General features: G+C 46.4%; 1 protein-coding gene across 2 annotated transcripts in view; it reads left to right on the top strand.

The window, feature by feature from the left end:
• The window catches only part of LOC146832786 (kinesin-like protein KIF17), a 930,557-nt gene that overhangs the window by 736,625 nt on the left and 169,304 nt on the right, over positions 1-24,628 (top strand). Inside the window, exon 8 of one of the 2 annotated variants that reach the window (XM_085606109.1) lies at positions 17,045-17,151. In XM_085606109.1, the coding sequence (XP_085462235.1) occupies positions 17,045-17,151 (107 nt within the window). The remainder of the gene's footprint in view (positions 1-17,044; positions 17,152-24,628) is intronic. The other variant, XM_085606110.1, reaches the window with a different exon arrangement.

The following is a 24,628-nucleotide window of genomic DNA, read 5'->3' on the forward strand; positions in this document are numbered from 1 at the left end:
AACTTCTTCACAAACTGCATCTGGGGCTGTTAAAGGACCTATTGATACTTACTTTGCCAAAGCTGGCTCCCTTTTGATTGAGGAAATAGAGGTTCTCGAGCGCAGAATCTCCCAAGAAATAGACTGGGTAAGAAGGTCCTCATTGGGCCCCACGGCACACGTTAGAACCCCAGAAAATAGATCTGGTCCCCTAGATAACCATAGTATAGACCCGGCAACATGTCCTGTCCCAGCCATCAACTTCATCAATCCTGAGTTTACTACCGAGGCCCCGAGTTATCTTGAGGACATGAGCCTTATGGCCCTACCCAACACGCAAACCCCCCAGCTTACACCCATAGAGAATAATGAGACAGCTAAAGTTGCAGGAACCAACTTAGATAGCAACAGGGGTACTAGGGAAGGGGCTGTTCCTAAAAAGAAGCAGGGCCTCCAAAATAAAGTAGATCATAGGACTAAAACTTCGAAATCTAAGCAAGCAAGAGGCAAACGGGAGATAGGTGCTTCCCCCGAACACACTGGGAATACACTAGGACCGCCATCTCCCCTTAGAACGAGTAAGTCAACTTCATTACCACAACCTATTAGCAATGCACTGTCAGATACTATTTCAGATGACATTACTTTAGAAGACATAGGCATTTTAGTCAGGTCTCTGTTGAGCCCTCTTGAGGCAAGACTGATTAAGATGGAAGCCAGACTAGTTAGTATTGAAAAGGCTACGGTCCAACTCGTAGACTCAAGGAAAACTGTTAACAGTGGGACCAAAATAATAAGAGAGGGATCAGGTTCAAAACTTACCGAAGGCAACTTCCCTCCCACACCAACTACTAATAAATCCCTGTAAATTAATCCCAAACCACTACATCCTGTATCAATCAACGCTCCGGCACCATTGGCTGTAAATATGGCTCCCACTCCCATTCAAAAATCGGCTACTGCTATCCCAAAATCAACCCTCCCACCGAAAGACAATGATATCCAGCCTCCGGCCAAAGCTAAGAGTGACCCTCTTACTACTGGAGAGAAACCTGACATTACTTCTAAATCTAAATTCATAAACCTCCCCCCAGAAGTAGCACCTTACACCCTGGTTCTGGTGGGGGTCCCTGAATTAAATTCTATTACATCTGAATCTACCATCTCACTAATAAATAAAGTAATCAATTGGCTCTCCGTAAATAGACCGCTACCAAGAGGTACTATTAGCGAAATAACCATGGCTAGGAGGGCAACGTGGGTGGGCTACACTAAGAAATCCATCGGTGGCGACTGCATTCTGGTTACCTTCAGAGATCCGAATGCAGCCGCATATATCTGCACCCGCGCTGCTGATGGGGATTTTGCGAGCACCATCCAACCATTACCCCTCTCATTTTTTTACCCCTCAAATTTTTACAACCTGGAGGATCACAGGTGGAGGCATCACCAGGAGCTGTTGGAGGGTTGGGAAAATAGTCGGAGGAAGAATAGCAATTATCCGCCATATAGGGAAAGACCAACAGAGCAGTTCCCTACTTATGGGAGTGAGGCTGGCTGGGAAACTGTTGTAAGAAGGAGGGGGGGAGGAGGTGGACAGAGGAGGGGAATTCCAGGGCCACATAGAATTCACTACCCCGCACACCTATCTACCCATAACCGCTTTAGTAGCCTCGAGATGGTAGACTGACATGCGGTTGATGAGGGGAGCGCAATTCAAACATCTCACATAAATGGGCTCAAATCTGACCTGGTTGCTGATATTTATCCTTCAGCATTTGGCACAGTCGATCCTGCATATGTCCCAAGTGTTGCGCCCTCCTCTCCCCTCCATGATAATAACCCTATGGGCATGTCCTTCGTCCCCGCAAACCTTCGGCGGCCCCACGAGAGCACCACCACCACTTTGGCTCACATGGGCACGGCCTCCACCCAACCACTAGAAATAATAGTGATTTCATGGAATGTGGCTGGCCTTGCTAGCAAGATAGATTGTACAGAATGGGGTACATATATCAGTTCGAAGGATATAATTCTATTTCAAGAAACCTGGGCGCGTGATGAAATAGCATTTCCGGGTTTTGCTTCTTTCTTTAAAGCAGCTAAATGGGGGGGTAGGGGCAGGCCATCTGGGGGACTAACTACATGGGTAGCCACGGATTTAGGATGCCAAGCTACTTATCTAGAGACCGCTTCTGATGATTTACTGGCTGTCTCACTCGAGTGGCCAGACTCATCGAAGTTGATAGTAATTAATATCTATTCAAGGCCGGTTCCAATGCATAAAGAATCTGGCACAGTGGATGAGGTAGCCAAGCTCCTAGAAGGTATTCCAAGCGGACTGGCTTGCCTGGTAGGAGGCGACTTTAATGCTCAATATGAACCACTGCCGGGGCTACGTGATGGTCCTTCTCTGGAAGAAGACTCATATTGGCTCATACCTGAGACGGTGGCACCTTCCCCACGGGCTTGGACTCCACTAGCCCTACAGATAACCGCCCTCACCCTCAACCTTGGTCTAAGGGCATGCAACGGTCGCACTAAATCAGACACGCCAAGTATCCATACTTTTAATAAACCCGGCAGCGAATCCAGATTGGATTACATAATGGTTAAACTGTTCATGTGGTCAGCAATTGTGGACTTTAAAGTTACCCCAAGACCAGACAGTGACCACAACTCCCTGGAATTGACCTACTGTCTACCAGGGAGAGACCCAAGAATCAATGGGTTGGTTAAAGATAAAACGGGCCACCTACTTGAAAACAATCGTAGGAAGGTCAAGTGGGAGAAACTGGCCAGTAACCCAGAACGAATATCCCGCCTATACGAAAGGATAACCCCATTACTGGAGGATGCCTTCCAGCTAGGATCTAGGGTTTTAGACGACGTTATGCGAGGAGAGCTTGCACAAATACACGCAGGCATCCTCACTACCCTAGAGCAGGATCTATTTTCATCTTCAAGGCAAAGGAATGGCCTTAAACCAAAGACATCTTGGTACAATGCTGCTTGCAGGGAAGCCAAGGCCAACTTGCTACTTGCCATAAAGGAACATCACAATAAAGATGAAATTCGCGCCAGGAGAAGATTCTATAAAATCCTCCTGGAGAATGCAAGGGCAGAATGGGACCATGATTACTGGGAAAATCTCACTAATGCATTAACAACCAGAGATTCCCGTAAATTTTGGCGTGTAGTGGCGAACGGCACGGAGGATTTATCTTCCGCAATAGAGCCCAATATAGCCCCCACGGTATGGCAGACCCATTTTGAAGCCCTGTATGCAGAGGGTGGGGGTGAACAGAATAGAGATGGTCCCACAATTTCCCCCTGCCCGATCGGGGTTGCTTTCACTGAAAAAGAAGTGAGGGAAGCCATTAAAGGGTTAGCTGCTGGAAAAGCCCCTGGTCTCGATGGGGTGCCCGGTGACCTGTTCAAGCAGGAACCCGGGATATGGGCACCCTATCTCACACTAATATTTAATGCTATCGCCGGGGGACTGGAGGTGCCTGATACTTGGAGGGGAGCAGAGGTGGTCCCAATCTTTAAAAAGGGATCCCCCTTGCTCCCCTCCAACTATCGTCCTATCAGTTTAATCGATATATCCCAAAAATTGTTCGGTAGACTGATTTTGAATAGATTGCAGGCTTGGATCGAAGAAATGGAAATCTTGTCCCCTTACCAGGCAGGATTCAGGGAGGGCGTGTCAACCATAGACCAAATCTTCAGGTTAAATCTCCTCTACTGGAGAACAGCCATAATCGAGGGCGGCAGTCTATACACCATCTTTGTAGACTTACGTGCCGCCTTTGATTTGGTTCCCAGAGCGAGGCTATGGAGAGTTATGGAAGAGTTGGACGTACATACTGACATCCTGTCAATCCTGATGAGACTTCACCATAATAACTATGCTCGTGTAAGGTGTGGCAAAGGCGGCAAACTAACCGAAAGGTTCCCCGTTCGCAGAGGCGTGAGACAGGGTTGTATGCTCGCACCGACCCTGTTTTGCATCTTTGTGAACGGGGTGGTTGCCCACCTAAACAGGATTCACAACTCGGATGCACCAAAATTAACCGGCAGCAGGGTGCCTGCAATTATGTTTGCAGATGACACCCTGCTGCTGTCTAAATCCCCTATGGGGATCCAGCGCATCTTGGATGGTTTTCTAGATTTTTGTAACGATCGGGGACTGGAAATCAACCCGCAAAAAACTAAGTTCATGATTCTGAACCCCAAGCCCCAGAATCGTGCCCCACCCAGGCTCGGCACAACACATTTGGAACGTGTGCACAATATTGAATATTTGGGGATCATGTTAAACGAACATCTATCGTGGACGTCTCATCAGGCCAAAGCGACCATCAAACTGGCACAGTTGGCGGGTAGCACTTTGCGCTTGGCGAACAAATCCTTTTACCGTCCACTGACCCCAATTATCCATATATATAAAACCCAAGCAAGGGCGGGTGTAACATATGGGGGTGAAATCTGGGGCCACACTCATGTTCCAAAGTTACAGTCCACCGAAAACAAATTCCTGAGACAGGTAACTGCCCTTCCTCAAAGCACTCCATTATTCCCCCTTAGATTAGACCTGGGAGTAAGACCAATATCGGAGGAACTAGGTCTTAAACCCCTAACCTTTTGGAGGCGTTTGTGGTGTAGCTCTGACCTCTTAAATTACAGAGAGGAACTTCAGGAATTCTTACAGCTGCGGAACGTCTCGAGGATTCCGTGGCTGACCTATGTCAAGGGTAGGTTTGAGGATCTGGGCTATCCGGAACTATGGACCGATCCTTCCAAATCCTGTGTAAAGATTTCAAAGAAGGCACTAGCAAGCGCATACTACAATTTGATGCTCACAAGAGCCATCAACGAGAGCCGTGAAGGATCCTTGACCCACTTATTCCTGAAAGCAAAAGACACTTACTGCCTTGAAAGTACTCTGGATGCGATCTCCCCTCTGTTAACGAGGAAATTATTCTTTCAATGGAGATATGGATGCCTTCCTCTAGCTTTTTTCACGGCGTCTTGGTCTCCATGCTCCACCACAGCAACCTGCCCCGTTTGTGCTCAACCGAAAGAAGACGAAATTCATGCCGTTTTTTTTTGCAAGGGCTACAGGAGGAGCAGGAAATGCTGGTTAGTCCCGTTACTTAGGAACTTGGGCTTCAGATCCTTCCAACCAGCCTATAGGGTTTTAAAGTCAGACCTTTCTCCCATTGTCGTTTTTGCAGTTGCGAAATTCTTAACTTCCATGTGGTTCACCCGTAGCAGCGTCCTGAAAAGACTCGTATAAATTGACTTATTGTCAGATTTTAGCACAGTACATCATATTTCTTTTTTCTTTTAATGCATTTTAATGTTAATTCATTGGATCACATCATGTTTAATACTTTTTTTAATTGTACATATTTTGCTATGTATCTTTTATGATCTGTGATCGAAATAAAGATTTCTGAAATGAAAAAATGAATTACAAACGGGGCTGAGGACTTTGAGGAGGCCTACATGGGTAGGGTAATGGATGGCCTGAAACATAACATAAAATTCTGGCACACCCTTCGACCATTATTGATGGGTAAGATCGCCCTGGTAAAGATGATAATACTTCCAATGTGCTTATACTTCTTCCAGGGATCTCTGTTTGATATACGTAGCCCGATCTTCACAGATCTGGACAAACTGATCATGGGGTTACTCTGGGACACTGTGATGAAAAGGGTCAGCCTGGCGATATTGAAACGTACATAGCGGGGGTGAACTAGAAATGCCATGCTTAGAGTATTAGTATTTCGCCATGCAGCTCCAACACGCAGTCCACTGGTTAGAGGAACACAATAATTGGGAACGTAGGCTACTGCGTGGCACTTGCAGCGAGTATTCATTACCAGAAATTCTGATGATGGGCTTGAGGGCACCGGCGTGTTTGCCCTATGTGGTCTAAATGGTATGCGGGGCATGGGAGCGTGCAGTTAAGATGGTGCTGAAGAGGGCTCCGTTTGCGCCGGATAGGAGTAGCTGGACACTGCACCCATTCAAATGGCACGAAGGTGACTGCGATTCGCTGGGGGATTTATTCCCCTAGCAACTAGTTTATTACTCTGGCAGATGTCATGGAGGGGTTTCAGCTTGGGGCGGGGTATTTCTGCAATTTTCTAAAATAACAGCAGCAGCGCATAAGGCTTGGCCAATGTTCTCCAAGGCTCCACGGACTTCCCAGACACTGGAAGTCCAGTTTGTCATGGCAGGAGGCAGGAAATTAATCTCACACATATACAGGGCCCTGAGAGAGGACTTTTCCACAACCACACAATCAGTGCAGAATAGCTGGGAGGTATACATGGAGTCGTCTCTTATGGCAAGTGTTTGGGAGACAATCCACGAGGGGGTAAAAACCACCTCCACCAATGTTACTGTACGTTTTGAAATGCTAATAAAAACTATAAGGATAATCAGTATGTTCCATACTGGAGGTCTATTAGAATGATGTTCGCATTGAGACAATCTGTTAAGAATTTAACGTGTAATTCAGTACTTATTAGTTTTTTTGTGTAGTCTTTCTAAGTTGACTGAAATTGTGTCTATTTGCATATAAGCTATTGAGGTTCTGCGTTGCCCAAGTAAAGATGGACCCCCGCTATCTTCGTAATATACTCATCACTATATGTCAATGTCTCCTGTTCAGACGTCTAGACCCACCCACTCTGAGCTACACATAATTAGAATAATCGCAAATTATATATTCAGACACATACAACAAACACTTTCTCTGTCTAACATAATTCACAGTGATACAGTGTGTGTCAGTCCTTTTGAAAGTTGGAAAAAATAAGAAGTAATCTAACTGCACTCTGTATCTATGAACATATGCAGTTAAGAGGATTTATCACTCCCCAAGAATTATTTTATAATTTATGGCTAGATCATGTGGGACACGATAGTGTTGTTGCATTAAAATGTCTAAAATGTATGTTTGATCCTGAATATTGTTCATATTCCTTTTTTGTATAATCAAGAGAAATTGTAAGTACTAAATAGGAAAAGTTTTGTTAGATCAGTACGCCTAAAGTCTCATTATTTTTTTGCTTATATTTTGAATAATGTGTTTTGTATTTTAAGAGTGTTGAATTGATTGAGCAACAAACTGAAAAGTACTTGTAAAACAACTCCTCCTGCAACATTTTTTTTCTGTACCGATTACTCAGTTCCATGAGGGACTATTGGTTTGCCCCGGGGGTTTAGATTTTTTAGAAAGCTTTAATTTTCCTGCACTTTGTCTTTTAGTGCCTGCAGCCGGTTCCTGGGTCGTATGACTGGGTGTAGTTGGCATTTGGACTTTGTTTATTGCTCCCAGACAGGCACACAATAGAGGGATTAGGTGTGTCTGGATGAGCCGTCAACTGACAGGCTGGGGGGCGTTGCTGGGCACAGCCATACTTGCATCTGAATAGGCTGTGCTTTGCCTTCACACAAAGGACTAGTCACCCTTGCATTGTTCATGCAGACAGCCAGGAGACAGGGCATAGAAAACATGAAACGTCTGACATTTCAAAGAGAATTCTGTAGAAACTTGTCCTTCTTCAAAGAAGGCACCAGGTATAAAAATAGGACCCTCTGACCCACTTATCTGTGCACTTTCTGGACCTGCAGACATATTCTCAGAGGACTGGCTGCTGTTCTGGTCTGCTGTGCACTCCACAAGACTCCTTTTGCTTCACTTGGAAAAACTGTTTTGTTGCCTGGAGTCTGCCTCGAACCCTCAAAGTTGTGACCTGCTGCTTGAACCCTGTTCCTCTGCTTGAACCCAGGACTATCAGAGTGATTTTAAGGGCTAGTAGGCTGGCCTCCTGATCAGAGCCCCTGTGACAGAAAAGGCTCCAACCATCTTGAATCCGTACCTGGATGCAGCCGGTGTGTCCTAACCACTCAAGTGGTGCTCCTCTTGGCCTGGACTCTTGGTGGTGGTGCTCAAGGTGTCCAAATAGCTAGAAGCCAAAAATGCTCTGAGAACCAAGGGAAGATCGGGACCAAACCTACTCGTCTATCCACCCAAGGTGCATCATCGGTCGGCCTGACTTAGAGGTAGATCCCGCTACGTTCTTCTCTGCATCAGCAAATCCTATTCATTGGTCCCTAGCCAAAGGGGTATCCAGCCTCATGGAACTCGTGTCGGCCACATCCTCTAGCTTTGTCCCGCTGGAGATTTTTTATTTCCATAAAAGAGGCCAAGTCTGAACAAAGAAATACTCACCGCTACTTCATCCAGCAGCTCCCTGAATATGATGCCTCCTCCTCAGTTCCCTCCTGCAGCCTTGGCCCGCAGAACTACCTTTTCAGAGACTTTATGTAAAAAGAAATTCTACGTCCGAAGGTAAGTGCCAACCGGTCCCAATCCACTTTTTGTATTTGACTAGCACTGCGACATGCCAGCCATATTTTTTTACCTTGCCCTGTTCTCGTGCGACTAGATTTCTGTGGTTGGTACTTTGATCTTTTAGAGGCTTGTTTTTACCTTAAACTTTAAAAATTCATAACTCCGGTTCGGAGTGGAGTTTTGTCAAATAATGTATTAAAATGTACTCTATTGGGGTGGCATTTTTCTTGTGTTTTCACTTTATTTATGTTTGTGTACATGCACAAATACTTTACACATTGCCTCTACGTTAAGTCTGACTTCTTTTGTGCCTTGCTACCAGAGGTTTTAGCACAGGTTAATTTAGTGACTTTAGTGGTTTACCCTGAGAGGAATTGTGGCTGTTGCTGGAGCAGGGTTAGCATCCCATTCAACCAACAACCCAATTTCTCACACCATATTTGCTAAGCATTCCGTGTGGCTAGAGGACTTGTAAAGTGAATGTAGGCACCATTTAATCTTTGAAATATTTCTAGTTTAGGATACCATACTGGAAAAATTGATTACAGTTAGTCAAATTCATTTCCTTCAAATTCAAGTCCCACTATCGTTATTATGCTGTTTTGAAAAAACACAGAAAAACAAACCATAACAAAATCAGGTACAGTCATGCAGCGTCGTACATTAGTAATCCATACATCAGATAGTACACTTTTATATCCACGGCAGGCCGTTTGAAAAGGCATCAGTGCCAACCCTATACTGTTGTATCGTGGTTCCATGGGGTCTCCCTGTCCTTTAGGTGCCAATGGCCCATTACTGGTCATTTAGCCTGAGAGGAATATCCGTCTGGGACCCGGCTACTCGTCGCCCACTGTGACATCAAAACCACAATATTTCCTCAATTTACCTCATATCCAGGTGAAATTTCTTCGGGCATCCCCTCGCCTTATAGGTGACCCTTTCTGCTGCCATATAGATGTCCATCCAGGCTCTCCACTCTCGGAGTAGTGGTGCATTGACGGCCCCCCACGTTCTTGCCACTTCCCTCTTCGCCACCACCAGTGCTAATGCAGTAAAGAGTATTTGCGTCCGGCTTAGGTCTACGTCGCCCGGGATTCTCAACAGTATAAGTTTAAGGTCCGAGGGTATATCAACCTCAAGTACTTTACTCAGTTCCTGCAATATCCTTCCCCAATAGACCTGTATTATAGTGCAGTCCCAAATGTTGTGGTAAAAGTCGCCCTCCCCATGTCCACATCTCTGACAGGTAGGATCACTTGCTCGTCCTATTTTATGTAATCTGGCTCGGTCATAATAAGCTCAATGGAGTATTTTGTATTGAATGAGTAGGAGATATATTGTTGTCTTGCTTGCGCCTATCAGATAATACAGAATCTTCAATACGGTAGCCCAGCACCCGGCGCAGTAAAGACTTTAATATAGCACCTTTAGAAAAAGGTTTTATTTTTCAAAAGGCAAGGACTCTCTCTCATAGAATAAGGCTTGGGGTTTTATTTTACACAATGATCTCTAACAGAAAGGCTTTCCCAGATGTCAAATGCACAAGATTCAAATACACAAAGAGATATATATGTTTATATGCAAGCAATAATAACACACTTGGTAAATATAATGCATGAATAATACTGATGAATAAACAAGCAGCAAATAATATGAGATAATACTCAAGCAAATGTACTGGACGTCCTGCAAAAGATCAGAAAGCTATATACACTGAATAGATCAAACTAGAACTTTAGAGGTACACTTTGACTCACTCACACATCACAAAGACAACACATCAAATGATCACAGCCACTGATTCACATCATAATGGCCATAACCAAAACTCAATACATCACCTGGTGCAAACACTGCATCTCAGACTGGGGAAGTAAACAGCCGTGATTGAGAGCCTCAGCAACCAGGGTCCACTCTCTGAGGTAGACGCGTCCGCCCCCTCTCAGATTCCAAACTCCCGGTCTCTGAGTCTGCAACCCTCAGCTTTAAACACACTAGAAGGTTCGAGAAAGATCTCCCCCAGGGCCAGAGGAATCTTACCAGAACTGGCCTGGCTCCAAGCAAGCATTCCCATGGCAAGAAGGAGTTCTCACGTCCCCTTCTCCAAATCTTGCATGTTCCAGCCTTTATCTTGACAAAGCTCACAAAGCCTTTCAGAGTACAATCCTTCACAAAAACAAAAAGACTGTGAATAACCCAAGCAACTTGCAAGTGTGCTTTGCAGGCAGAAAAGCTGAAGCAAGGCAAATTCAGGAAAAAAGGATGACATGAGGCCATGTCAAATCCAATAGTAAGAACTTCATAATTCTCATCAATGTACAACACAATGCACAATTGTGCACAACTGCTTATAGATTCATATACTTCATCTCTCAATGTGCAACACCGAGCACATGTGTGCATCTCTGCCCACAACACTGCACTTTGAGATCAAAAAGTACATTCCACAACTCTCTTTCCCTTTCACGCTTTCAAATGCACATCCATCACATTCTATTCTTGGCAAGGCGGTTCTACTCCGTGACAGCTCCCACTGAAAGACAGCAAGATTACAAGAAAGAAACCTGTAAGAGAAACAGGCATATGCAGGACCGTCTAGGATAAAATAACACACTAAAGTCAGTTAAAATAATGGTAGTCAAAGGTCATCACCGGGTGTCAAACCACAAGAGTGCCTCTAGCACTACAATTGTTATTCTTAACTTAAAGCTATCTGAGTTTTCTTCCAAAATGGTTTTCTGATTTTCATTTTAAGCAGATTAGTTTTCTCTCCATATCTATAAGCTCCTTTCAGAATCTGTGGTTCTAGAGACATCTGAAGGTGTTATCTGAACAGGATGTGGTATGTGGTATTTATTACTGTATTTGTTTTTATCCAAATGTTCACTTCTGATAAATACTTCTAACTGCAGATTTCTCACCTTAGAATGCTCTCAAGGTATCAAACTTGATCCGATACACTTTTGTGTTACAAGTTCCCGTGCACAGATAGGTGGCACCATACGGCTTCACATGGACTCCGTACTACCCCAGAAGTGGCGGTGCAGAGCAGCATATAAATACCAACCCTGCATGCTGGCATCAGTTCCTCTCTTTCTGTGCCTTTAGATTCAGATCCAGCACCCTGCTCTTGATTTTATTGGCCTTTCGACATGTCCTGAAAACAAAACAAAATACAGTATGAACAATATCTCCTCCAAAGATACAGGTTTCCAACCATGCTGTGACAGTAGAAAACATATGACCCGCAAGAGGTATGTTGGTGGTAATAAGGCTCGGGACATTACTCAAATTTGTGCAATAAGTGCGTCCCAATGCACCAAAAGGCAATCAGGACTGAGAGGCAAAGCTGTATGTTGCTCAACACAAGAAGACGTTGCAGGCCTCATGAATGGCCTGCCTGCTACCACCCTATGTCAAGGGTGTGGACTCACTCCCAAGGTTCCTGCAGCAAGAGGTCAACTTCTGTTTGAAGGCCTCTGTTAAGTCATAATCAAAATCTAAATGCAAGCACAAGAAAGTGAAGCAGAACTCAACCCATCCTGACATTCTCTATGCAAAGAGATGGTGTTAGAGTGTCACAATGTTAGTTGGTCTCCCTCCAGATCTCCTCATGCAATCAATCAATCAGGGAATTGTAAGCACGCTACTCACCCGTGAGGGTCTCAAGGCACTGAGGGGGGGTCCGCAGATCTGTTTAGCTGAAGAGCCAGGTCTTGAGGGTCTTCCTTAAGGTGTTCAGGGTGGGTGCGCGTCTGATGTCTGCCGGTAGCTCGTTCTAGGTCTTGGCTGCAATGTGAGAGAAGGATCTTCCGGCTGCTCTGGCTCCGTGGATACGCGGAGTTTCGGCCAGTGTCAGGAAGGAAGATCGGAGGTTTCTTTTGGGTACGTGGAAGTTGATTCTGTCATTGAGGTATTTGGGTCCGTTGTTGTGTAGGCATGAATGATGATTTTGAAAGTGACTCTTTTCTCCACTGGGAGCCAGTGGAGACTTAGTAGGTGTTGGCTGATGTGTTCTTGTCGGGGGATGCCGAGGACGAACCTGGCGGCGGTATTCTGTATTGTCTGGAGTTTGCGGAGTAGGGACTTGTTGATGCCAGCATAGAGTGCGTTTCCATAGCCCAGTCTGCTTGTGATGAGTGTGTGGGTGACTATCTTCCTTGACTCAGGGGGGATCCACTTGAAGGTCTTGCGGAGGATGCGGAGGGTGTTGAAGCAGCTGGAGGTGACGGCGTTGACCTGTCGGTTCATGGTGAGTGATGAGTCGAGTACGATTCCGCGGTAATTGGCGTGGTCTGAGGGGGTAGGTGGGCTTCGGAGGGCGGTCGGCCACCAGGTGCTGTCCCATGCAGAAGGGGTGGTACCGAGGACGAGGACTTCTGTCTTCTCAGCGTTGAGCTTCAGGCAGCTGTTGGTCATACAGACTGCGACGTCTTGCATTCCTTTCTGGAAGTTGAGTTTGGCAGTGGTGGGGTCTTTGGTGAGGGAGAGGATGAGCTGGGTGTTATTGGCGTAGGATATGATGTTGAGGCCGTGTTGTCGGACGATAGCTGCAAGGGGGGCCATGTAGATGTTGAAAAGGGTGGGTCTCAGTGATGAACCCTGTGGGACTCCGCAGGTGATTTTCATGGGGTCGGAGAGGAAAGCAAAGCAAAGCTGATTCCACAGTTGATCGCAGTGCGCCCTGAATTTCACCAACCATTGGAGATGCCGCAGCAAATTGACGCCTTTAAGGAGTCCAGGCTGGAGATTTCTTGTGTTCTTTTTGCTCCATCTGATGTACCTTCGGGCCCCAAAGATCTGTGGGGCCCTCTAGTCGGGTTACCACCTGTCGACATGTGCTTAGCGCTGTCTGATTACTTTATACCAGTTTAAGGCCCTGCACCAATTTCAGTACAAACTTCCTCCCAGGGTCACAATCTATGCCAGTCCTTCCCTTGTTGCTGTCGTGTCAGTACAGATGCCATCTGTGTCGGAAAAGGATCTGGTACTGATTCCAATGTCTGTCCCCAAATCGACTTTAGCCTAATCCCGACCTATCTCGTGCTACAAAATTAATAAAGCACAATCAGTCAGCATGCAGCCTGACTCTGATCCATTGCCTCTACTAGCCCTGGCACACAATCATAGGCATTTACTTTCCTTTTGGCTTGTATTCTGGCAAAGCTTATCATCACCCAGAGATGGGGATGGTGATGATCTGCTCTCTCATTATGATGACAGTTTTTACATGAACTTACAAGAGGTCAGATGGTAGTAGTAGTCCGATGAGCAGTTCAAGTCTCGGACTTACAGCTGCCATATATTTAAACTAAGACTAATGTCCTAACCAGCCACCCCTGAGCCCTTGCTCCCTTTTAATGACTCTGATACCTTATTAGGCTTTTGGTCAAAGCCCTGTTCTTGCCCACCGATGAATAGGCAGGTGGCGATCCGTATTTTATCACTAAACATTCTACTCCACACAGCCTAGTTGTTCAGGCTTCAATTAGCAAGGTGAACTCCAGTTGTCTCCTCGCAACTCCTCCGGGGAGGTAGACTAGACGATTAAGCATTTTGAAAATGAATGTTCTCCTTGGCTAGCCAAGCACTGAAATAGGTCTATGCAGTCTGCTGATTGGGCCGAAATATGCATGCCTCTAAGACAGGGCCAGCAAGATCTTGCTGGTGGTTCTGGAGGACCTTAGGGCCTCATTGACTGACATTTCAGGATAGTTAGGGTGCGGCCAGCTACATGGGTCGTGCCTGTCTTGATACTCCTGTTTGACTGAGGAGGGCGCTTAGCACCAGTATGGTGCTCCGGCACCATGTGGAGATGCACTGAACAGGATTTTCTAGAGATATTCAGGCCACTCTCTTGGTTATGCCTTTTGATGGTTCATGGCTTTTCAGCAAGAAAGCTGATTCTGCCTTGGAACGTCTCAAAGAAAGTAGAAACACAAAACACTCACTGGGTCTGTTGGCACCTGGCAAACAGTTTCCTTACCAGTTTAGGAACTTCTGAGGCTACTTAAGGGGGCTGGCGTATAGGTAGTGTCAGTCTCTCCAGCCACATCTGCAATCACCCCAGTCCTTTCAAGACCTGAGACAAAGATCTGGCAGGCAACCTACAGGCCAACAAGGGCATCAGTGCTCCCAGTCCCATTCCCCTGCGCAACAGCCACCAAGCTGCTTTAGCATGCCTTTAGTGGTATGCAACCACCCTGTGGAAGGTAGGATCCAGCAGTTTCTACCAAGGTGGTGATTTATCGTGTCTGGCTTATTGTTCCTTCAAACCGTTCAATATGGTTATGCCCGACTTTCTGCTCCGCCTGATCTTTTCCCAACATTAAAGCAAATCTCAGAGGAACTCCTCTCCATTTTTTTGCAAGAGGTACACGTTTTACTTTCCAAAGGAGCTACAGAAAAGGGTCTGGACTGGCAATCAGAGAGGGCTGCTACTCTCGCTGTTTCCTTGTAGCAGAGAAGGATGGGGACCTTTGCCCCCTTCTAGACCTTTTTCCTCTGAATGCTATCCTAGGGATGGACAAAATCCAAAATGCTCATGCTGGACCAGATCCTGCTTGTCCTGGACCTGAGCAACTGGATGGTGTCCTTAGACCTGAAGGGTGCGTGTTTTCCTACACCTCTGCTTCAGTCCCATAAACGATACTTGCAGTCCCAGGTAGCCAGGAGCATTTTCAGTTTGCTGTCCTCCCCTCTTGCCTCACCAGTTTACTCTGATTTTCACAAAAGTGAAGACAGTGGTCGCTGCTCTTTTTCAGAGGTCAGGGATTCCAGTTTCCCCATGCCTCAGTGACAGGCTGTTGAAAGCGGGCTTGCCACGTCTGTAGGCCACCTCCAGACAACAGCGAACCTCCTAACATCGTTGGGGTTCATTATCAACACCAGAAAGTCACACCCAACTCCTTTCAGAATCTTCTTTTTAGTGGAGCTGCCCTGGTACATGGTACAATTCAGGTCCTTCTCTCTGTTGCAGTGAATCCAGGACATTCGGGCTGTGATCCTGTCATCTCAGGCTTGGTCCTGAATTTCAGTGAGAGCAGCTATGAAGCTTTTTAGCCTTTTCGCCTCCTGCTTCTGCCAGGTGGCATATGCCTGTTCTGCGGTGTAATCTAAAGTTCCAGTAGGCCTAGCACCAAGGAAGCCTCATGGACATCATTCAAATTTCAAAGGAGACTGTGCACGATCTGGAGAGGTGGCTACTCAATCGCAGTTAGACCAGAGTCAGACCCCTTTCTCTTCCCCACCCAGAGCTGATGAGAGCTGATGGTGGAAACAGACATGTCACAGCTGGATTGGGAAAATCATCTGGGTAAGGTGAAAATCAGAGGACACTGGTCTCCAATGGACGCCAAATTCCATAATAAACTGCTTGAGATACAAGCTATTCGCTTGGCCTTCAAAGCCTTTCTACCATCCATCAAAGGGAGACTGGTGCATGTTCTAATGGACAACACCGCCCCGATGTGGTATTGCAACAGAGAGAACAGTGGGGGATCCTGGTCCCTCTGCCTGGAAGCTCTGCACCTCTGGAGTTGGTTGGAGAGTCAGGGCATCTTCCTGATCGCAGACCACTTGGCAGGGTCCTTGAATGCCAGAGCAGACATGCTCACTAGACAGTGTCTGGTAACATGAATGGTGACTACAGTCTGAGGTTGCTCAGGGCATCGTCGGGCCGTGGGCACAACCCTGGCTAGATCTCTTGGCCACAGGCAACAACGTGCAGTGTCAAAAAAATTGTGCATTCGAGTTTCTGCAAGAACACTCGATATGAGATGCGTTCTGGCTGGATTGGAACACAGGTCTCCTGTATGCCTTCCCACTTTCTCTTCTGCTCAGAGTTGTAAAAAAGGTCAGGAACTACCAGGCACAGGTCATTTTATTGGCTCTGGATTGAGCCAGGCGAGTGTGATAAACGGAGCTTTTGGGCATGAACACCTGTTCTTCGATCATGGTCCCAAGTCAGAGGAGACTCTTGTCTCAGCCACAGAGTAAAGTCCTCCACCTGAATCTACTCAGCCTACACCTCAGTGTCTGGAGACTGAGCTGTGCCAACAGACCAATGAACATGATGGCTGAAATCTACGAAACTGCCCTGCTTCTTGCAGAAACATGGATGTGGCCATCTGTCACACGGTCTCCTCCTCCCTGTACCATTTCAGTGCTTTATATTGAATTCTATCACACATACTCGTTAAACGGACGTCTAGTACTGAGGAAGAACATTTTAGTTACAGTACGCTCAGCAGTGATTATTCAGTGTTTCTAGCGTCTATCGATTCAAAGTTGAACCTCATTCTCCCTCCCCCGGCCCCATCGTATAATTTCCCATCCTCTCCCTAGTTCAAATAGAATATTAAGTGTTGATTCCGTCACTGCGATTCTGTTGCCTTTGTGACATCATGCGGAAGACTTGTGTTTTACTTCCGATAACATGGTGAGGTTAGTACGGCTATTGCTTTAAAATGTTTTGAGCTCGCTGGCTTGCTCGGCGATATTCAGCCAGGTATGTAAACTATACACAGATACCTTCTGTAGAGGATGTGCCAGGTAATACAGTTTTACTTCTGTAACAGCCAAAAAAAACAGTTGAAAACTCATTTTGTATTTACTTCACATTGGTGGAAAAGGATGGTTGAGGCTTAAGTCATCATGTGAAGTATGTGTTTGTCCTTCTAGATGCTGCTGCCACTCCTGAAGTCATGGAAGAGGCCGTCCTTAGCACTTCTCCGGATCTTGGCCCATCTTTGCCCACTGAGGAGGTAACTGAAAATGTATCTACTAAGGTAATTGAGAACTTATATGAAAAAGGATGTGACTGCAACGACGGCATAGCGGCAGCCATCTTGGGTGCAGTCCAGTAGTAGGGCACTCCTTTGTTTAAGTGTCTTGTTTCCCAAGCCCACTTTGATTTGGGAGGTTTCTGTACCAGTTTCACAGCGTTAATGAGTGGGGATGTGTTTTTTACCTGGCCTATTTTATTTCAGAAGAAGCAGCAGAATAGTATGAACACAGCATTTTCCAAAGCTACTGGGGAAAAGGTCTTCGACACATATACAATCTTCAGCTAAGTGAAAACAATGTGAGCATTGAGCGATAGAACTCAGTAGAATACAAGCACAGCCTTTGTTCAGTAAGAAGCAGCGCCTGCAACGTCTCACGTGAGCCCCTGGGAGAATCCTACATGTTACCTCCAAGCAGGCACCATGTTCATTCGGAGCACTGTATCCACTGTATACATTAGGTAGTAATGTACCAACCCCATAGCTTTCAGTTGAGCCATTCATCTATTAAATGTGCAGAGTAAACGATTAATAGGCAAAACCCTATTAAACCTATAAGTACTTAAGATGTAAATAAATCACAAAGCGTAGAGCAAGGGGTCCACAACATAATGGCAAAAAATTAGATTTTATAAGTTTATTATTGTAGAAGGGAAGTGAGCTAGAGAAACAATGTGTGCTAAGCGAACGTGCTGCAAAAAGCGTATCTGAAAAAAACCTAGTGCAACACACAAATATTGGTTTGCCAGTGTCTAACAATGAGTACTAGCATGGGATAGCGTTATTCAATTTAATTAACATTAGTCTCTAAGGCGTTTAATAGTAGTCGGGCATAAAAAGCAAACTAGTGAAAAATGAACTGTTTTGAACCATCGTGTCCTAATTACGTGGGCTCATCATCATCAGAACAGATGTGAAGAATAAATCTAGTGGCAACCTTAAAACAAACATTGGCAAAGCTACAAGTTCTGGGCTTTTTTTTTTTAGTTACAGGAGCTTGAAAAGGTGACACTAAAATGATGGTGAACACTGAGGGCATAGATGGAGAAGATGAGGTACACCCATACTTAAAAAACACAACTGCTTGAAGCTGTCACACATGACATGGAGCCTCTTGCCGCAGTCGTACTTCCAATTGTTCGTTTCAGATTAAAGCGGTGCAATAGCTCAGAAAGTTGGCGTGCCTGTTGTGTAGTATTAATATTAGCGTAACTTGAATGTGGTAGGTTTAAATCCCCACAGGCCTTTCATTTCAGTGTTAGGCATCAAATTATCACAATGAAGAAGAAGAATGATGACTCCAAGACATAGAGAATACAGAGATGAGCCTTCGTGTTACAAATTATTATAATGTGTCAGTTGGTTCTAACTAGTTCAGTTGTCGATGACCAAGGTTGTACACAAATGTGTGCATTAGTGTGTCAAGTAGAGCCCAGTAGAAAGGGTAGAAAGTGTCCACCATGGTAAGATGTCAACTAGAACTCCCATATTTAACCTATTGTAGGGCTTTTGTGCAGGCTGTGTTTCTTACCTCGCTGCTGTGAGCACGCTGATATTTTATCTCCATGTATATTTTCTGTAGCTATTAAGTGGCTCAAACCATGTATGGAACCTTCAGCTGATCCGGACTTTAAAGCCAACCGCAGGTTATATTTCGCTGCTTGTATTTTTTCTTTTTATCATAAAAATCATGGGCTCAAATGTCCCAGCAAGCTTCCTTTCATTAATTAAAAAGCCAGCACTGAGCGAAGGCGGCACATATAACTTGGGCCACTCGCCAGCTCTTCCACTAGTGGTGCAGTACAGTAATATGTGGTTGGTGTACAAGGGACATGATATGCTAATCGAGGCAGGTGTTGGGCTGCTCTAAAACTCACGGAATGGATAGCATCATTTCAGATGAGGTTTAGTCAAACATAGGTTTTGTTCTGCAAGGGTATGGTTCCAGACCTAGTTTCTCTGCTTTGACAAAGTTTAACACTTTATCACTTTATAAGCACAAGCTTATATGATTTATGTCGTATTAGTGATAAGAGACTAATATGCTTCTTCCCTATTTAATCCCAGTGTCCTACACAGAAGTTACCAGCCCTGAGGAAGGCCTTCCTAAAATCCTCATGGTCCCGACACGAAGGTCGAAACATGTCGGCACAACACCCCTCCCCTATCACCGAGGCCAAGAGTATCTCCGTTGTGAACAATTAAGTGTTCAAGGACACAAAGTCTAAGCTGGACCTAGGCGGCTTAGCCATGGACTACTTCAGGTGTTCTCTGACCCCTATTTATTGGACCCTATATTAAATAAATATCGAGGAGTCATAGGTAAACTGGTCCCGATGCACACAAACACAGTAGGACTTTCTAGATTCACACTAAGATGTTTATATATTGTTTGTACATTTTCTGATTCCTTTAAGTCTATTGTATGCACTGTATATAGAGTTTTTATGTGTAGCATTTGCTGAAAAAGTTATAAAAAATTTTTTTCCACACACTTTATTGGTGACCGCTATATACCATGTACTTCCAAAATATAAACATTCAAATACAGTCTTTTGGTTTTCTCCCATCATATACCTCCCCATGCATTTGTACATAGCAATCTGGTTTCTCCTATCTTGCATTAGAGGGGAGTCCTATAAAGGGCATTGTTAGTCTGTTCTCTTTTCCCAACCACTAATGTACAGGCAGTGTTGCATCCATAACTTGAAATAGTGCATTGTTTAAGTTCAACCCCCAACTATTCTCCCTCCCACTCTCCTATCCCACCCTAACCCTCTCCTGGTCAGTCGAACTGCCACTTTTTCAACGATAGCAGGGAGTCACTATAGGAGCGTCTTCTCAGGGGTACCATGTACTGGTCAGAATCACAGCCTCTCTGTTCCTCGAGCCGTACAGGCACGAATGGACTCACACTCTTCGCTTTACAGTGAAGTATCTTGTGTGGGGGCCAGGTCCAGTGCTTCTAATGCAATCAGCGTGGCCTCCCAATCTAGGGAGATGTGTTGCTTCCTCAGCCCTCTCTCCTCTTCTCTCCGAAGAGCCGCACCCTCCGCCCTTCCCCACTGGAGCACGTCAGCCTGCCACACCGTGACCGCCGGGCATCTGGGGGACTTCCACCTCATAGTAATCACCCTAATTGCTAAGATAAGGGCAAGATCCACAAACCTTAGCTGCGCCTTCCGCACTTTGGAGCGTCTGCAAAGGCCCACCTGGCAAGTCAGGGCGTCGTCTGAGACCGGTAGGTGTGTCACTGTAGCTAGGGAGTGTCGCACCCCCTCCCAGTAGCCCTGCAGTCGAGGACAGGACCATAGCATGTGGATAAAGCCCGGCTCATCTTCTCTGCATCTGGGGCAGCTATGGGGGGAGTCCGGGAACATACGGTGGAGTCGCTTCGGCGTAAGGTACGATCTATGCAACACCATCGCCTGTATGAATTTAAGCTGTGCATTGCGCGACACTTTTCTGGGATGCTCCAGAATACATTGCCATGCGTGGTCTGTGATCCCCGCCCCAGAATCCGTCGCCCATTGCTCCCTAAGGGAGGTAAGAGCTATTGCTGCGTGTGCCCGTACTCCAGTGTATAACCAACGCACTAAATGTCCCCCAGGTCCCATGTAGTATAGGAGGTGTACTAGGGTGTGCTGTGGGGGTTCAGTCCTCTGTGGGGCCCAAGTGGCTCTAATGTAGTGTGTGACAGTGGCATGTAGTAGATAGAGGCGTGGCGGCACCCCCGTGGCCTGTAAAAAGGTATCATGGTCCATCAGTGTGCCATCTCCAAAAAAGGCTCCCACCTCTTCTATCCCGCTGTCCGTCCAAGCTTGGAGTCTAGTCTGTGTGAGTCTCCTTTGTGGCGTGGGCACGCCTAATAAAGGTATATTCCCAGCATACAGGGTTGCCACAGATGTGTAAGCCAAGATCTTCTTCCAACACACCAGGGCAGTCCGCAACAGGGGGGGGCAATCGGGAGGAACACGGGCCCTCGGCAATAATAGGGTGTGTAGCTCCCCTCTATTCAGCCTCTGCGGTGTGAATCCAATCTCGCGTAGATTCCTCCCTGCGGTCCAATGTGACAGCCACTGGAGTTGGCTGGCGTAGTAGTATCCTCGGAAGTCGGGGACCCCCAGGCCATCACTCTGCGTCCCCAGCTGATACTTCCGGACACTTATCCGTCTCCGACCCGTGCCCCAAATAAGGGTTGTCAACAATCTGTCCAGCGTATTAAAAATGGATTGTGGGAGAACCACCGGCAAATTCACAAAATAGTATAGCAGACGAGGCAGCATCACCATCTTAGCGATGATGATCCGTCCCATTACTGAAAGGGGCAAAGAGGACTAGAAGCCTACACTGGCCCGGAGCCCCGTTATTGCCTGTTGGATATTGCCATCTATCTGGTCCTCCTGCGTTTGATAAACATGAATACCGAGTTATTTAAAGGTAGTGGGAGCCACCGAGAAGGAGTAAGTGCCGAATTGTAAATGAGTAATGTGTGCTGTTTCTTGGAAAAAGTAACTGGTCGATTTGTCGGGGTTTATGGCCAGACCCGATAGACGCTCAAAAACAGCAAATATATCCGGTAGGGGGGCCACATCAGCCATGAGGTCTCGCAAGTATAACAGCATGTTGTCTGCATAGATTGATAGTAAATAATACACGCCGTCAATGCAAATACCAAGTTGGGCCGCCGATCTTCGAAGAGCCAGGGCTAGCGGTTCTAATGCCAGCACGAACAGCAAGGGGGACAGAGGACATCCCTGTCTTGTGCCACGATGGATACTATATGCATCAGAAATATAGCAGCCCGTGCGGGCCCTGGCCGTCAGGAACGTATACAGTAAGTAGACCCATTTTTTTTTTTTAAAGACACTTTTTATTGGTTTTTTCATACCATATACAACAATCTTTGGCATTGCATACAATGAGGATCATTCCACAAGTACCTGCAGTTTCATTCCATATCAAATACAGCATTACAATAATATGCGAATACTTTATCTCGTTTCTCCGTGTCAGTGCTCTATCCAGGACTTCATCATTGCCCACGCTTTCCCCATATATTCCCTCAACCTGCTTAGTCACTGAGTTCTGAATCTGAGTTCTACCTAGGGGTTTCGCATATATCCCCTCGATAACTATTCCATCTCCCCCATATCTGTGTCCATTTCTTAGGGCACCCTCTGTGGACATACACTGCCTTTTCCGCAATCATGATGGTATCCATGTCTCCACACCACTGGGGGAGGGTAGGGGTCTGTCTGGATCCCCACCTCTGCGCTATAGTTCGTTTTGCCACCATCATGCCTATTGTTACCCACGTTTGCATTGAGCGGTTAAGATCCGTGGGTTCCCATATGTTAAGGAGGCACCTCCTGGGTTCTGGGAGCGTCGTGGTTTTTGTTACCTGAGAAAGTGTACGCATTACCGCCCTCCAGTATTGGACCACTATGGGACACATCCATAAGGTGTGAAAGAGAGACCCCTCCTGTCCGCATTGTCGAAGACATAATGGTGAGTCTGTCTGCTTGAGTTTGTATAGGAGAGTTCGGGCATAGTACGTGCGGTGTAGTATTTTCAACTGTATCAGTTTGAGTTTTGATGGTATCGCTACCTCTCTGGGGAAGATATGCCCTCCCGCCATTCCGCCTCGTCAAGGTCTCCTAGTTCTTTCTCCCACTTCGCTTTAAGAGCTACCAGGGGGTCCGGCTGATTGTTTATAATTTTACGATATGTCTGAGATATGGCTCTTTTGGTGAGATGGTCTATAAGGAGTCTATCCTCCAGTGGGGAGGCTTCCGCCAGCCGTGTGCCTTGTGCGATCTCTGCCATAAGCGCTTGCCTGATTTGTGTGTAGCGGAATCGTTCGGTGTCCGCCATGTCATAAGCAGTCTGTAATTGATCGAATGTAAGCACCTCTCCCTTCTTCCAGAGGTCCCCGAGTCGCGAGATCCCTATCAGGTCCCACTGCCAAAATCCTTTAGTGTTACGCAGACTACCCAGCCTTTTTGTGTCCCATAATGGCATAGCCTGCGTTATCTTTCCTCCCATCCCAGGTTCCTCTGCGCCTCATGCCATACTTGTATAGTGTGTGCCGTCGGGCCCGTGAGGTTGTGTCTCTTACTCTTGTTATATAATGCCTCCATGACTCCACCCTCGCCCAGCAGTCGTCGGTCCATACGGTACGCTGGATCATCTCCTGGTGCGTGGAGCCACTGGTTTATAACTACAAGCTGTGAGGCCCAGTAGTATACTTTTATGTTAGGGAGGGCAATGCCTCCGTCATAGCAGCCTTTTGTTAATTTATGAAGTGCTATTCGTGGTGCCTTACCTTCCCATAATAGGCTGGTGACTTCCGCATTTATTGTTGTAAAATACGCGTGGGAGACCGGAAAAGGCGTGTTTTGTAGTGCGTACAAAAGTCGGGGGAGAGCCATCATTTTGAAGAGGGCTGCTCTGTCCAGCAGCGTCAGTGGCAGGGAGCGCCAATGCTTGACATCACGACGGAGCCGCATAAGGGGCTGCGTGAGATTCTCTGCGATAAATTGCGCCCTGTCAGTTGTGAAATATATTCCCAGGTATTTGAAACCCTCCTCTGCTATCTGTATCTTACATTCCCCTGGAAGCCGTGGTGGGGAGCCCTGGAGTACATAGAGGTGCGATTTCGCCCAGTTAATAGTATATCCGGACGCTCGGCCATATGATGTACATATGTCTAAGAGGCAATTGATTGAGCGCGCTGGGGATGCCAGGTATAGCAGGATATCGTCTGCATATAAGGATATGCGATCCTCCCATCCCCTGGCCGATTTCAGACCACGGATAACCTGGTCCTCTCGAATCCAGGCCGCCAAAGGCTCCAGCACCAATGCAAAAAGGAGCGGTGAGAGGGGGCATCCCTGCCTAAGCAGACCCATTTTAAGTATGTGTCCGGAAACCCAAAGCGTCGTAGCGTCGCAAACATAAAATCCCATAATAGGGAATCAAACGCCTGCCGAAGGTTCAGTGCAATGCATCCGGCATGGCGGTGGGTCCTTGGGGTAGTCGCCATTATTGCGTGCAACCGTCTAGTATTAAGTGAAGTGCTGCGATTTGGGAGAAAACCGCACTGATCACTGTGGATAAGTGCGGGGAGGTGCGGTTGTATGCGGTTGGCGAGGGCTTTACTCAGTATTTTGTATTCAGTGGCCAACATAGAGAGAGGTCTATAATTTGACATGTCCAAACCGTCTCGTCCCGGGTTGGGTATAGATAGGACCAGCGCCTGCATCGTAGAATCCGGTAATTGGCCCGTCTCCATGGCCGTCCTATAGACGGTCTCCAGAGTAGACATCAAGGACTCCGCGTATGTAAGGTAGAACTCAACTGGGAGTCCGTCCAAGCCCGGTGTTTTATTACGATTTAAACCTTTAATTGCGGCCCGGATCTCCTGTTGGGTAATTGTTCCTTCTGTGTTTTCCTGTACTTCCTCCGAGAGGGTCGG

This window comes from Triturus cristatus, chromosome 5_1 (assembly GCF_964204655.1).
Source record: "Triturus cristatus chromosome 5_1, aTriCri1.1, whole genome shotgun sequence".
Classification (NCBI taxonomy): domain Eukaryota; kingdom Metazoa; phylum Chordata; class Amphibia; order Caudata; family Salamandridae; genus Triturus; species Triturus cristatus.